A 14,249-nucleotide genomic window follows, 5' to 3' on the forward strand; every position below is an offset into this window, starting at 1 on the left:
GTGTGTGTGTGTGTGTGTGTGTGTGTGTGTGTGTGTGTGTGTGTGTGTTATGCATGTATGTTTATTCAAATATGTGTGGGTGCATTTGAGTGTGCAACTGTGTATGCCTGAGCATGCGTGTGCATACGGAGGCCTGAGGTTTTGTTGTGTGTCTCTCAGTTACTCTCTACTTGCTCACTGGTGTCTTGCTGAACCCAGGGCTCTCCTCAATGCAGCTTGTCTACACAGTCAACTTGCTCTGGGGATCCCTCGTGCTGGAATTACAGAAAGGCCACCACACCCACCCAGCATTTACATGGGCTCTGGGGATCTGACCTCAGGTCTTCACAGGACAAGTGTTTTAACAGTTCCCAGACAGTCCCTCCCAAGTTCCACTTCCTCCAAAAACGTCAGGTTTCATTTTAACTAAAGTCATTCATTTTTGCAAGCCCTCAGCTGTCCATCTGCATCTGATGCCTTTTTCCTCTTAGCTCTCTGTAAATATCATCTTGTGGTCAAGATTGGACACTCTGAGTAGCTACTGAACCCCATCACCGGAATCCAAGTGTTGGAACATGTACTTTATCATGAAGTCACCCAGGAGAGAGGCTGTCTATACAAACACTGCACAAGGATGTGGGTCTGAGTCTGTGCCCCTCTAAGATTGGGCAGTGCCTCTTGAATATTCAGCCCATTTCTCACCATCACATTCCTGGGTGCCGACGTCGACAGTGTGTAAGAAGCTTCAATGTAGAGACAAGCTGGCCCATTTCCTCTCATGCAGCCTGGTGTTCTTGCCCTTGAAGGGCATTCCCTGAGCATGCACACTGCGTATCTTGTCACTTCAGAAAGCGTTTTGTGAACTCAATTCCCGCCACTGCAACTTTTTGGCACCCATTTTAAACTAGTGTTTTACAAGTGAAATTTGCTTTAATCTGATAGACCCAATGTATCATTTTAACATGAGATGAGCATAAAACTTAATGAAATGGTTTGTGTTCTTTTACTGACGAGTCTTGGAAACAAGGTATGTATTTATAGTTATAGAATATTCCATTCAGAAATTTTCATCAAAAATACTTCATTTGTACTTAGAGTTCCTAAACATACAAGGTCAAAGACAGACTCACTCAAGCTGTTGCAAACCCAATAAATTTTCCCAGTAGCTGAACCAATTAAATTAAATTAAAAATGGTTAAAAGGAAAAAGCCATGTATTCAGTTGCTACATCTCAGGTGCCCAACAGCCAGGTGTGTCTCATGGAGTCTCATAAACAGAGCCTATCATATCACAGCACTACAAGTTTTTTCTTCAGTCTAGCTCAATGATGGAGAAGTCTCCCATGAGCTAAACATCACATACCAGCTAAACTCCCCATGGTGAATATACAGGGAAGGAAACTCCCCTGTGTGTGTGTGTGGGGGGGGGAATTACTCGCCACTTCATTAGAGTCCACTGCAAAAAATAAAAAAATGAAATCCTGACTACCAGAACTGTCAGTTACTCTACGGTATAGTTACACTTGGAAGGGCATGCAAGGGCTTCCTGGTACCATTTAACTGAGCCACACTAGTTTAGTTTAAAAAACAAAACAAAACAAAAAACAAAAAAGTCACAGTGGATATTTTTTAAAAGGATTAAAAAAAAAATCAAAGAGTGTTGCTAGTGAACTATGTAACGAAGCCCATACGTAACTACTACATGGGCTGGTGAGTGCTACAAGTATACCACAAGTTTTATTTCTGCAGCAATGAACAGATACATGTTCAGTCCACTGTCTTGTAGATAATCTATGCACTGAGGAGGTCAGGCTTAATTTCAAATGGAGAGAAATCTTCAAATCCTGAACTTTACCTAGCTTAGTGACTGCCAATACTAGCTGCAGACATCCAAGACACACCAAACTGCATCTCTGAGACATGTCACCCCAGTGTCTTAGACCAGGTACTTTCAGTTCACAGAATGGAAGCAGCTTCCACATCAGACCTCCCTGCTTGAAAAGTTCAGGCTGAACAAATTGCACAATTAACTTCAGACACTCTCTTAGACCAACACTCTTAAGTTAAGTTTTGGGGGGTGGGGTGGGTGAAGAATTCGAGCCATTCACAAATGTCAGGATGAGTTATCTGCTCACAAGGGTGCCTTTTATGGCCAATTGCAGGGTTACTTCACATGCTGCCGTCTCATGTCACACACCAGGAACACATTTAAGCATGTTAGCACAAAAGGCAGAGACGGACACGCTCTGTCCTGTGGTCAGAAGTGGATTCTGATACCGCAAATGGGGAAAGAGAAAACAGCTAGGCTGCACTGTCCAAATGCACAAGATACAAACAGTTTTATAGCTGACGACCAAGAATGTGGAATGCACGGTGACTGTACAGAGTGAGACCTCTCAGAGAATGGGGTGGACCATGGCATGGCTCCAGATGACACAGATTCTCTAAGGGCCTTATTGATCCCTGTGAAACAAGTCGATCTAGAGTGGCTATTTGTGTCACTGAGGCTGGTGAATACTTTCTGATAACACAATGTTATTAACAGTGTGATAACATGTTATATGAACTGGAATTATTCAAAGTTGAAGTAACATAACAAAAACATTTCCACGTGCCCTATATCCCAGGACTCAGTGACAATTGTGGAAAATGGGGGTGCAAAGAGTGTAAGAGAAAGAAGTAGTGGACATTGGCAGTGACCATTATTTGCTGGACATGGTGAGGCCATTGCATACATGAACTCGAAACATTCAATCTGCACAAGATCAAGCCAGCCAAAAAAATCCCAGCATGGACATGGGAGGGGTTCATGAATCCCTTTCTTAGCTGAGAGATGCTACTGGTAACTGATGGCTGTTGGGAAAGGAGAATAAGTTTCCTTCAGGGATATACCCCCTGAAAGACTAGCCCTGCAACAGTAGATGGTTTTACATCCATGCACATACAAGCAAAGTCAGAGACACAGAGACAGAGCAGGGAAGAAAGAAACATGGAGGGCAGGGAAGGACCCGGAGGAGAGAAAATGGAGCATAGATTTGATCAAAGCCCTATATCATAGACATGATATATATGTATATATATAATATACTCAGTAATGCATTGCATGAAGCTTTCAAAGAACAAAAAATATTTTAAATTATTTAAATGAAATTACATTTCATGTAATTTGAAATAAAATGACTCTCTACAAAATTGCCAACTTAACCAGAAGTAGAATCACTTCCAAGCTGATGGGTTAAGACCACTATAAGCTACATCTCCCCTACAGCCATGTGACCTGAACCCCTTTATCCCCTGTCATTAGTACGGAATGAAGATTAGTACGGAATGAGCATAGTGATGTCTCACAGCCCTGTCACTATGCTGGACATCATTATGCTATCCTCCAACCCTAGGCTTCATTGTAAGTTAACATCTTTAACATCTTACATTGTCTAGCTGTTCATTAAGGACAATACTATCTCTTATGCTGGAAAAAAAAACTGTGCCTGGACTCTTTTTTTAAGAGCATGATCACAATTCTATGAATACAGTGAGGGTGGGGTTACTGCAGTAAGGCAGACGAACAATAGCTAGAAAAGCTGCTCCATCAATATGGAAGTACGGAGTCATGTGAAAACAAAAGAGAGATGTGGAGATGTATTGTACAGCCCAATAGATTATGTACCCTAATACACTTGCCTGAGGATCAGAGGACAGAGCCAGGCACTAGATTAGACACAGAGGTCAGGCAGTGGTGGCACACACCTTTAATCCTGTCACTCAGGAGACAGAGATCCTTTTGGATCCCTGTGAGTTCAAGGCCACACTGGAAACAGAGCCAGGCAGTGGTGGCACACACCTTTAATCCCAGGAAATGATGTCTGGGCAGAGAAAGGTACATAAGGCGTGAGGACACAGGAACTCACTCTCTTTAGGCTGAGGATTTCATAAAGAACTAGTGGCTGGTTGCTCTGCTTCTCTGATCTTTCAGCTTTTGACCTGATATCTGGTGACTGGGGTTTTTTTTTATTATAAGACCTTTTAAGATTTGTGTTACAGAGGGATTTAAAGAGGTACACACCACTGCCAAGTGAAGAAAAATTGGTAGCAAAAATGTGTATACCGAGTCACTGTGTGGTCTGGCTGAACCTTTAAGCAGTTTTTGTTTTGTTTTTTATGATTAGAAAGAAAACTGTTGAGTATATCGGGCTGGGGAGACTTCTCAGCGAGTAAAAGTGCTCGCCTTGCACGCACACAGACCCGAATCTGATCCCCAGAACAAACATAAAAAGCTGGGTGCAGTGGACGTGTTCCAATGCCAGCACTTGGCGTTACTTGGGGTTAGCTAAATTAATGAACTCCGGGCCCGCGAGGGGCTGTCAAATACCAAAGAGAAAGGCTCCTGGGGAAAGACATCCAAGGCTGACACTGCCTCCGCCCCCACAAGTTAATTAAGAAAAAAAGAATATGTTGAGGGATCGTCCCCTCGTGTAGAGCCTGGGGCTTTAGCCAAGGACAAAGAGGCATGGAGCAACATGAGTTAGGGTGGGTACGTCCCTCGGTGCTACGTCATACACATCTCAACACTGTCCCCTCATCTAACACATGTGCTCCTCCATGTAAGTGTCCTGGGGGAGGGGGCCTCCCTTCAGGTGTGAATAAGCAGCCCAGAGCAGGAGGTCAAGGCATTCTTTCTGTGCTTGTGGGGGAAATGAAACAAGGTATTCCCAATTTCCACTCTAAGGAAAAACAAGAGGAGCTGGGACCCAATGGGAGGCTGCAAGAGTGAGTCTCCAACACGTCCCTTGCTTGGACGTCTCCTAAAGGAAGAAAGGAGGAAGAGATGAAACCAGATGGTTGGTTGCACTGCCAAAGGCAAGAAGTATGGAAGGTGAGCTGGAAAGAGGACTCAGCAGTTACAAACACCTGCTGCTTTTGCAAGTTCAGCTCCCAAAACCCACATTCGATGGCTCACAAGTACTGTGATTCCAGCTCTAGGGGATCTGCTGCCCTCTGACTATCATGAATACCTGCACACATGTGGTGCACAGAAAGTCACCCAGGCACACATACATACACATGAAATTTTTAAAAGTCTTTTTTAAAAAAAGAGCTATGAAAGTTGGGGTAGAGGTAAAATTCCTGCTGTGGGGAGGATTCTTGGTTCCCCCACGAGGACTTGCAAGCATGTTCCACAACACTGAGCAAATGGATCCTCACCACTGAGTGTGAAAATCAACAGTTGCTACTGCCAGAGAATCAGGGACAGTTAAGAAATGGCAGCAAAAGGCTGAAACAGAGCAAGTGCCCAGCATGTGTGAGGCCCTGGGTTCAGTCCACAAATCACCCCCTAAACTTGGCCAGAGAAGGGAATAGACCAAACACAGTTACCGAGCTCCAAGCACTGTGTGAAAGCCTGGCCTCCACATGGAGATGCACTAGGGTGACCAATTTGATCCTGACCAGTTGTTTTGGGCATACTCATTCTTTTTTTTTTTATTTCATCACAGAAGGTAGTTTATTCAAGTTCCAAAAACAAATTATTCTGAATTTGAATTAAAGCTATAAGACCAAACTAAAATATGAAAACAAATAGCTTCCATTTAGTGAGAGCTGAAATCAGTGAAGACATTCCTAACAACTGAACTTCTTTCCCATGAACACTTTCCAGTTTTTCTTTCTTTCTCTCTCTCTCTCTCTCTTTTTTTTTTTTTTTTGTGTGTGTGTGTGTGGGGGGGGATCTTTTTGAGACAGGTTTCTCTGTGTAACAGTCCTTGTAGACCAGGCTTGCCTTGAACTCAAGGAGCTCTGCCTGTCTCTGCCTCCTATGGTGGTATTTTATTTGTACTGAAATGTGATTTTCATTGTATGTTAATAAATAAAGTTGCCTGGGGGTCAGAGCTATTAGAGCCATAGCAAGAGTGTGGTGGTGGTGGTGGCACATGCCTTTAATCCCAGCACTTGGTAGAAGAACTAGGTAGATCTCTGTGTGTTCAGGGATACAGCCAGCATTGGAGACATACGCCTTTAAGACGTGGAGGGCTATACATACAGACAGTGACGAGGCAGTCATGTGTTTGGGTTTACAACCAATGAGAAGGTAGAACAGAAAGACTATTTAAAGACAGACACACAGGAAGTAGCTCTCTCGGGGAAGCTAGGAGCACTGCAAGAGGTAAGATTTTAGCTCTGAGCTCTGACCTCTCAGCTTTCTCTTTTACATTGAGTCTGTGTTTCTTATTTTAATAAGACAGTTGGTTACATCTACAGCCTCCCGAGGGCTGGGATTAAAGGCGTGCACCCCCATTTTCTAGTTCTTAAGTGTCTACCAGGCCAGGACCTTTGCTGCCTTGGCTCTGCTTTTCCCCCATTTTTTTCTTTCTCTTTGCTTTCAGTCTTTTCGTCTGCCTCTGGTTCATCCATGCTTTACCTGAGAAACAGGACTGCACTCCACACATAGGACACCAACTGGAAGCCCCCCCAACACTCATTCATTTTTAATAAGAAAAATATAGGTTGAGACTTATGATACTTGTCCAAAACATTTACAAAAAGGGTCTGCTACTAGTATAAAGATATTCAACATGGTACATTTGGGGTTAAAAAAATTACAGAAAAATATTAGTGTCTCCTGCTTATTATTCCACAGAATTAATGCTGCTTGATAAATCAAGAACATAAGTGTTTACTGTGTTTGAGAGGCTATGCTTAAAAGAAGGACAATACTGTCCTGTTATAAACTTATATTTCTTTCTTATTTTTCCATGTTGAAATCTGAGCTTGCTTTATAAGCATTTGAACTTGAAAGGTCTTTGGGACTTGAAAGATTAATGATATAGCTTATGACACCCCTCCCCATAAAATCTCCACCCACTAGTCATAAGGATATCTGTGAGGATTATTGGAGTGTAAGTGTGATGATCATGATGTTTGAAATTAGATTTTTTTTAAGCAGCTAATTGTGTGCTGCATAAATATGCAAAGCATGAATACAACCCAATCAGAGCAATTTTCTTTGAAGAGCCATCCAGGAGCAAGCATGAAGGCACAAACAGTACCTGAGTGGGGCCCCAGAAAGTGTTGTCCATGTTGACTAACAACTCTAATATTTGCAAAAAGATATCACTTATATTAAGCAACAAGAATAATTATTCAATTCAATCCTTACTCAGTTAAATAATGACCAAGGGAAAAAATAATCGCTACAAATACTTTATCTACCCAGCAGCAAAATGCACAGAACTGCATTGTAAAGAGATGCAGATTTCAAAGAAAAAGCATGGAAGTATCTAGAGAAAGAGTCTGCTTTTCTGAGACATATAAAACTCCACAGTGATAAAGCACAAACTTCTGTCTAGAGACTAACACCATCCATCCAGCACTTTCATGACTGTAGGAAACCAGTGGAGACAGCGAGTCTAAGGGACAGTGATATCCTTTAAACGTTTACAGGAAGGAGAGCTTCAGAACTGGTACAGTTTGTCTCTGCTCTGAGCTCTCAGATTACAAAAGACAATATGAGCATTCCTTTTCTTCCACTGTTGATGTGAGGACTAGGGGGTGTGTGGTGTGTCACTTTTGCAGAGATGGGAAGCCAGAAGGGGAGAAGACATGGCTGAAATGTTATAATCCACCCCCCTAACAAAGTCCAACATAATAATGATAACAGCTTCTCTAGAACTGTAGTGGCAAAGGAGCTCACTATGATCTCATCCCCAATGACCCACTTTCCCCTGAAAGCTGCCAGTCAGGCACTGGGGCCTCCATCCCTGGTCTTCGGTCCTGGGGTGTCATGGGCCAGTTCTTCCTGTCTCCCTGTCCCAGGATGCTAAGCATTGATGTTTCACATCCCACCCTTTGCTTGGGACTTGGGCAGCTGCTCTTGCTACTCTCCCAGGTCAGTCTCTCACTTCCCTCTGTTGCTACATTAAGAAATTTAAATGCAGATTTTCTAGTTCCTGGCACATGTGATATGACAGATGGCATCTGATAATGATGGAGAAACTGGGACATTCCTTAACTAATCAGCAGAGCACAGGACTTCCAAAGCCATTACCTGCTTCGGCTGGGCTCCCTTGGAGAGAATGTCCAGCAAGTCAGCCGAGGAGACGAAGTAGAAGCGAGGGAAAGTGATGCGCTTGGTTTCCAAGTACTCAGCCAGGGCTTTTTCACAAAGGGAAAGCCTGCAGGAGTGAAAATCCATCTTAAGCATGCCCTGTGTTTCCACCATTGACACTTCAACAGAGCAAACCTACACCTACCATGACTCCACTCAACTAGGAAGCTCACTATTTCACAGCCACCCCCTCCTGCTTTGACATCCTGCTTACAGACAGAACACAGCCAGGCCAAGGGAGCAAGAAGGCAGGCACACAGACACATGCACACTCACACACAATTATCTGCCAGAGTCGGGTTTACGTTACTCATTGCTTCTCGTGATGAAGATTAGATTTGGCATCGCTCACCCGAGACACAAACAGCGGTAGTAAGATACAACCAGGGCAAAGCCCTTTCCCACTGGATATCTGCAAAACCCAGGTGCCTTCAACCTTCCCTCACATTCTGGGGAGTCACAGATCCAGAATTACTCCCACTTTATTATCCAAAGTCCCAGCTATTAGCTAGATACAAATAACTACATCCTGTCAGTAAGCATCTCATCTGAATGGTGGATTTGCCCATTTTAAATCAGAACCCAGAATGTTCTTGAGGATGCAGTTGTGGATTATATGTGAATGTGACTTTACAAATGGCCCTTAGGAAAAGAATCTCGAAAGCATTGGCATGCTCTGTAAGGGTGATATACAGTAGAGAGAAAGTATAAAGCAGGTAGATGGCTGGCATCTGTCATGCAGCACTCAGAAAACTGAGGCAGGAGGATCCATATGAGTTCAAAGACAATCTGGAACCAAAACAACAACAACAACAAATGACAGAAGATGGGAGCAGTGAGAGAACGGTGGGGAAAGAGTGAGAATGTGCGCACACACAGACCAAAGGACTGTGAGCGAGCGAGCGAGCGCTCTCCAGGGTTTGGGCACACAGTAGGTGTTCAATCGGTATATGCAGAACAGTATGATGAAAGAATCGATCAGTTATCAGAAACCTTAGCTAAGACTTAGGGGAACTAGAGAGCAAAGAGTGACTTCAGTCACGTGATGAAAGAAACAAATGTCAGCTGACCCTTTGTTCCCTTCTTACCTGTGCTGAAAATCTTTCAGTTTCTCATAGAGGTGGGGTCTGCATGTTGCTTCTAAGACATTTTTTATTTTGGCTGTGTTGAACATTAACTCCTGTGTAAAAGCATGACATAGATGTCAGAAATTTCCCTCCCGCTGAGGGGATTAGCTTCTGAGAGCACAACAGCTCTGTGCAGTGTTAGGAGGCTAGGAATGCCAGGTACCATGTTCCTTTCTGAATGAACAGCATTTGTTAACACAGTCTCATTGAACAGTCATACCTGTTTGTTTTCACAGCATCCTCATGCCACAGTGACAGCCTTGAATAGCTGATATGGCCATGGCAAGATTTGTAAAAACATAAAATTGCAGTTTTCTGATTCCTATGCACTGAAATGTACAAATTGCACTTTATAAACCTAACCCAGTGCATCATGGGATTATACATGTGAAAACTGCTAGGACTCTGACCGACCTTAAATTCAGCATCTACTCCATCAAATCTTCTGGAATCTTCCACGAGCTGGATTCGAATGTCTTCTGAGCAAACAAAGATGCTTTCCAGGTGAGACCAGGTCCGCTGGACTTCCATCCAGGTGAAGATGACCGCATCGGCCACATTTAACTTGTTTTGCCAGCTTAGGACTTGCTCGATGAAGTACTCCACATACTTGCTTTGAAGAAGAGTCTGCAACTGGACCTAAAAGGCAGGCAGGCACTTGTCAGTCGCCGATGGTGGACTCTCAGAACCGTGAGGAAGGCCACTCTGGTGGCTGCTGTGACCTTGCCCCTTGCATCGAACACAGAGAGGCGCTTTTGCAAAATGGGCCAAAGAATTCATAGCACGCTGAAGTACCCAACCAAAGAAATGAGGTAAGTAGAAGCATCTATCTATAACATCTTCTACAAGAAGCACACACTTCTGTGCAGGTAAAAACCATTACTGGGGGCTGGGAAGATGGCTCAGTCCATAAAGTACTTGTTATGAAAGCACGAGGCTTGAGCTCATGTCCCCAGCACTCATGTGAAAAAAAAGCTAAGTGTGGTGTCGTGCCCTTGTAATCTCCCAGCACTGGAACAGGCAGAGACAGGCAGGTCCCTGGGGCTCAATGGCCAGCCCAGCCCAATCAACTAGTCCCAAGTCCCAGTGAGAAACTGCCTCAAAAATAAAGATAAATACCACCTAATGTGTACTGGGGAAGCTTTAAGAATTAAGTCATCCTTTCCTCACTGAGCCTCCAAGGGTTAAGGGTGTGTGTGTGTGTGTGTGTGTGTGTGTGTGTGTGTGTGTGTGTGTGTGTTTCCCCTTCTCTCTTTGAGCTGAGTGCTATGTTCTACAGCAGTATCGTCCCCAAGACATGCTGTCACATGACACTCTGATAGTCACTTCTCACATGGGATTCTCAGGACTTCACTGGATAAAGTGACCCTCTTGTCCTCCTTCACTCCAAGTACTGAACACAAACGAGTCCTCTTGGGGGCAAAACCCCTGGTTTCTGTGTAATACCTGCTGCATTATTTCCCTGTTCACAGTCTCTTGCCCTTTCCCACCCATTCTGCTGTAACCAAACGCAGACTTCCTCGAGGCATCGGGCCTTATGTCCTTTTTCTCCATCTGACTCCCTGGATACTGACAATGGCCTCCCAACACTCATGCTTCACTGAGCTGGGCTCTGGGCTGATTTCTGCCTTTGTATAAATGACTCTCACACTAAATAGGCCTGGAATCTTAGTGTCACTATGCTCTGGGTTTCCATCTAATCACAGTGGCAGTTACTACCTTCTCAAATGCTCTTGCCTACCTCTCTTCTCACAAAGGTCTAGAGATGCCCATCTCTGTATCTTTACAACTCAAGGTCATATACACTATTCTCACATTTGTATCTCCAGGCTTACTTTTCATAACTTCCATGAAAAAAGTATATTCCAAGGAACCCAAAACAATTGGCCGCTGAGAGATGGTTGCCTTCTGGTGTTCCAAACATCACTAACATTGTCCCCACTGCATAGTCGTCCTTTCCTGGTGGTAATTCTGTCTCTACTTAGCCTTGTAGGAGTCTTTCTGTCTCTCCTAAGTCCCTTAGGAGTCAGTCTGTCTCTTGTAGCTAGGGTTTTTCTGGTTCTGCCTGGCCCACGGTCAGGACAAATCTCTCTCACCCACCAGTTCTGCAGCTGCTCAGACCCAACCAAGTAAACACAGAGACTTATATTGCTTACAAACCATATGGCCACGGCAGGTTTCTAGCTAACTGTTCTTATATCTTAAATTAACCCATTTCTACCATTTCTCAGGTAATGGTATATCCTTCTGAGGTCTTTGATGTAGTTTAAGCTAGACAGTAACAATTTTCCTTAGTTATGATAAAAGATAAGTAGGTATGAAAACTTAGATTCACAAATATAAAAAAACAGCTGCAGGACTGGCAGGTGAGATTTGTCATGACCATGGGACAGGCAGGAAAACTCTAGCTACAGTCTCTCCTTAGTCTCCTAGGAGTCTGTTTGTTTCTCCTTAGTCTTCTGGGAGTCTATCTGCCTTTTTTTAGTCTTTTGGGAGTTTGTCTGCCTTTTCTTAGTCTTCTGGGAGTCTGTCTGTCTCTTAGTCTCCTAGGAGTCTGTCTCTCCTTAGTCCCCCAGGGACTCTTTTGTGTATCTCCTTTATGAACTACAAGTCCACACATTTGATTGCTAGATGGTCCCATACCTGTAGCCCAGCAAGAGTAGATGCTCAGTGAACAAATAAATTGGACTTTGTATGTGAATTTTGAAAAAAATCTAAAATTGCTAATTAAAATAAAAATCTATAATAAACTATCCATTTTACCTGGTTGTGCTCTAGTGTTTCAAAAAGCTGTTCATCAGACTTCAGCAGTGGGGTGCCTGTTCGATGGTGAGCTTCATAAGAAAATTCCAAGGTCTCCCAGGTGTGGCTGATTTCAGTAATAACCTAGTAATCAAAAGAATCAATTAATTAAAGTGTATAAACATCAAATTTAGGGTCAATATCTCAGCCATGACCTAGAATCCAAAAAAGTTTATTATATTAATGTCAATATTTATAAATTTTATAAATAAATTTAAGTTATAATTATAAATAATAAATATTATAAATATTTAAAACTCATGTTAATAATTTAAAAATGGATAATATTAAATGTGACTGGCCTCATTTTTTTTCCTACATGATTCATGGTGACAAGACTGGGGGATTAAATGCCTCTACTCCAAAGGACCAAGCATCACACTAACACTAAACTTCTATTGGGTCTGATTTACATCCTCCTCCCTGAAGGGATATAAGTGCAAAAAGGGACTTAAAAGGTTACACCAATTTATATATTAGCCAGCATGAGATAGGTGACAGGTAGGGCCTGAATGTGAATCTCGGGCTCCTAAGCAAACCTGGGAATTTAATTACCTTTCTATTCTTCAGTTCCCCTGTCTGTACACAGAAATAATAACACTATTAATATGAGAGACTAACTGAGCTAATATCAGTCCAATACTTAGGGTAGGGCTTGCTGTAAAGGAAAAGATATGCAGGTGGCCCCTGCTCCCTTCAGCAGGGCCAACCCTCCTATTGTTGAATGTCCCATGACTTCGAGTGATCCTGTGCCCTGCCTGGGGCACCCAGTTAACCATCAGCAGAGGGAAATCTTGGATACATGCTTCCACACTCCCAGGGCAGTGAACAACTCATCCTAAATGGCTCCTGTGCAAAATCACAAACCCAGCATCATAGAAAAGATGCAACCCTAAAGAGATTACCATCTAAGAGCTTTTCATTCATTCACTCATCCAGGATCATAGCAAAGACACATCCCTGGATGGTACCTTCTCTGTGCCCAGCTCCTTCACCGCCTTGTCCACAATGTCTCTCACATCATCTTCTACTCTGTGCAACTGCAAGGCCAGCAAATCTGCCAGTGTGGTGGTGTCCTTTATTGAAAATTTGACCTGATTAGGAAGAAAAAGAGGCAGACTTTATGTCCCACATGTAATGATGGTTCCTGGAAGGTGTGGTAATACAGTCACTCCCTTTCAGCTCATAGTCCCTGAGCCTTCATTTGCCGTAACTCAGGGCCAAGTCTCCACCACATTAAAACACAATGCTTTCTTCTGTTTCATAGCCTTCCATTTTCAAACTGTTTCTATTGCCTTTACCCAAAAACCTATTTTTTTTAAAAAGACTCCCACTGTTCATTTATTATAATTTGGTTGAAACCCCAGGAAGCAGGGAACAGCCCATTTGTCTTTTCTTCCTGAAGTGCCCTGCTCATAGAACATAATTTCCAGTCACTCGTGATATGACCTAGTTTTACCACTAATTTAATCTTAGTGGCTTGGCAAAAATTGTCCCCACTCATTCCATTATTCAGGTTTAATATGTGAAAGAATTCACATTATTCTCTCCATTATCCTTTGCCCCCCACACCCCTTACCCAGGATTTGGTTAACAGGAACTCGGTTCTTCCTACACCTGGAAGTCAATTCATGTCCTTTACAAATGATGGCTACAGAAAAGGCTTCCCTTGCAGTCAGTCCTGAGAGGATACCACTCTGCTTTCCAGAGGCTGCTGCCCTCTCCGGCTTCCACCACCCCTAAACAGTGCTCAGTACCATTCACCCCTCCACAGGGTGAACCATAATCCACTACCTACGTCTGAGGAGCACCCTCAGAGGCAAGACAATCACTGGATAAGCCTGACCCTGGAAAGCCCTGGGCAAGTCAGTCGAGTTGATCATTCTATGTCTGTTGTTACTTGTGACTTCATTCCAGAGCCAATGGGAGCAGGGACGTACAATAGGACCGCCATGAGCCACTGTGCAGTCTACACACCCAGTACGTACTCCAGCCCAGATGACAGAGAGGCTGACTCTTTTCTACCTCTGCATTCAAGCCCAGCCCAGAAAATGATGCTTTTCCCCCTACTGTCTGACTCAGAAAGTGACTTTTTTTAGCTTATAAAAAGGCATTCTATAAGCAATCCGACACCGTGTCAAGGCAAAAGTGTATAAGAAGAAATAGGAGGAGAGACTAGATACACAGTCAGCTACATATGCAGATACTGAAAAAAAAATCTGAATGAATACATCAATCAGTAAT

The 14,249-nt window shown here is 43.3% G+C and overlaps 1 protein-coding gene across 4 annotated transcripts in view; it reads right to left on the reverse strand.

Moving 5' to 3' along the window:
* Dnah11 (dynein axonemal heavy chain 11) overlaps window positions 1–14,249 on the reverse strand; it is a 324,850-nt gene that overhangs the window by 242,292 nt on the left and 68,309 nt on the right. For all 4 annotated transcript variants that reach the window (XM_042261290.2, XM_076551573.1, XM_076551572.1 and 1 more), the window contains 5 exons: window positions 12,977–13,099; window positions 11,967–12,089; window positions 9,618–9,842; window positions 9,165–9,256; window positions 8,017–8,143 (listed from right to left, as the gene is read on the reverse strand). In XM_042261290.2, coding sequence (XP_042117224.1) covers window positions 8,017–8,143; window positions 9,165–9,256; window positions 9,618–9,842; window positions 11,967–12,089; window positions 12,977–13,099 — 690 coding nt within the window. The remainder of the gene's footprint in view (window positions 1–8,016; window positions 8,144–9,164; window positions 9,257–9,617; window positions 9,843–11,966; window positions 12,090–12,976; window positions 13,100–14,249) is intronic.

This window comes from Peromyscus maniculatus, chromosome 14 (genome assembly GCF_049852395.1).
Source record: "Peromyscus maniculatus bairdii isolate BWxNUB_F1_BW_parent chromosome 14, HU_Pman_BW_mat_3.1, whole genome shotgun sequence".
NCBI classification, from domain to species: domain Eukaryota; kingdom Metazoa; phylum Chordata; class Mammalia; order Rodentia; family Cricetidae; genus Peromyscus; species Peromyscus maniculatus.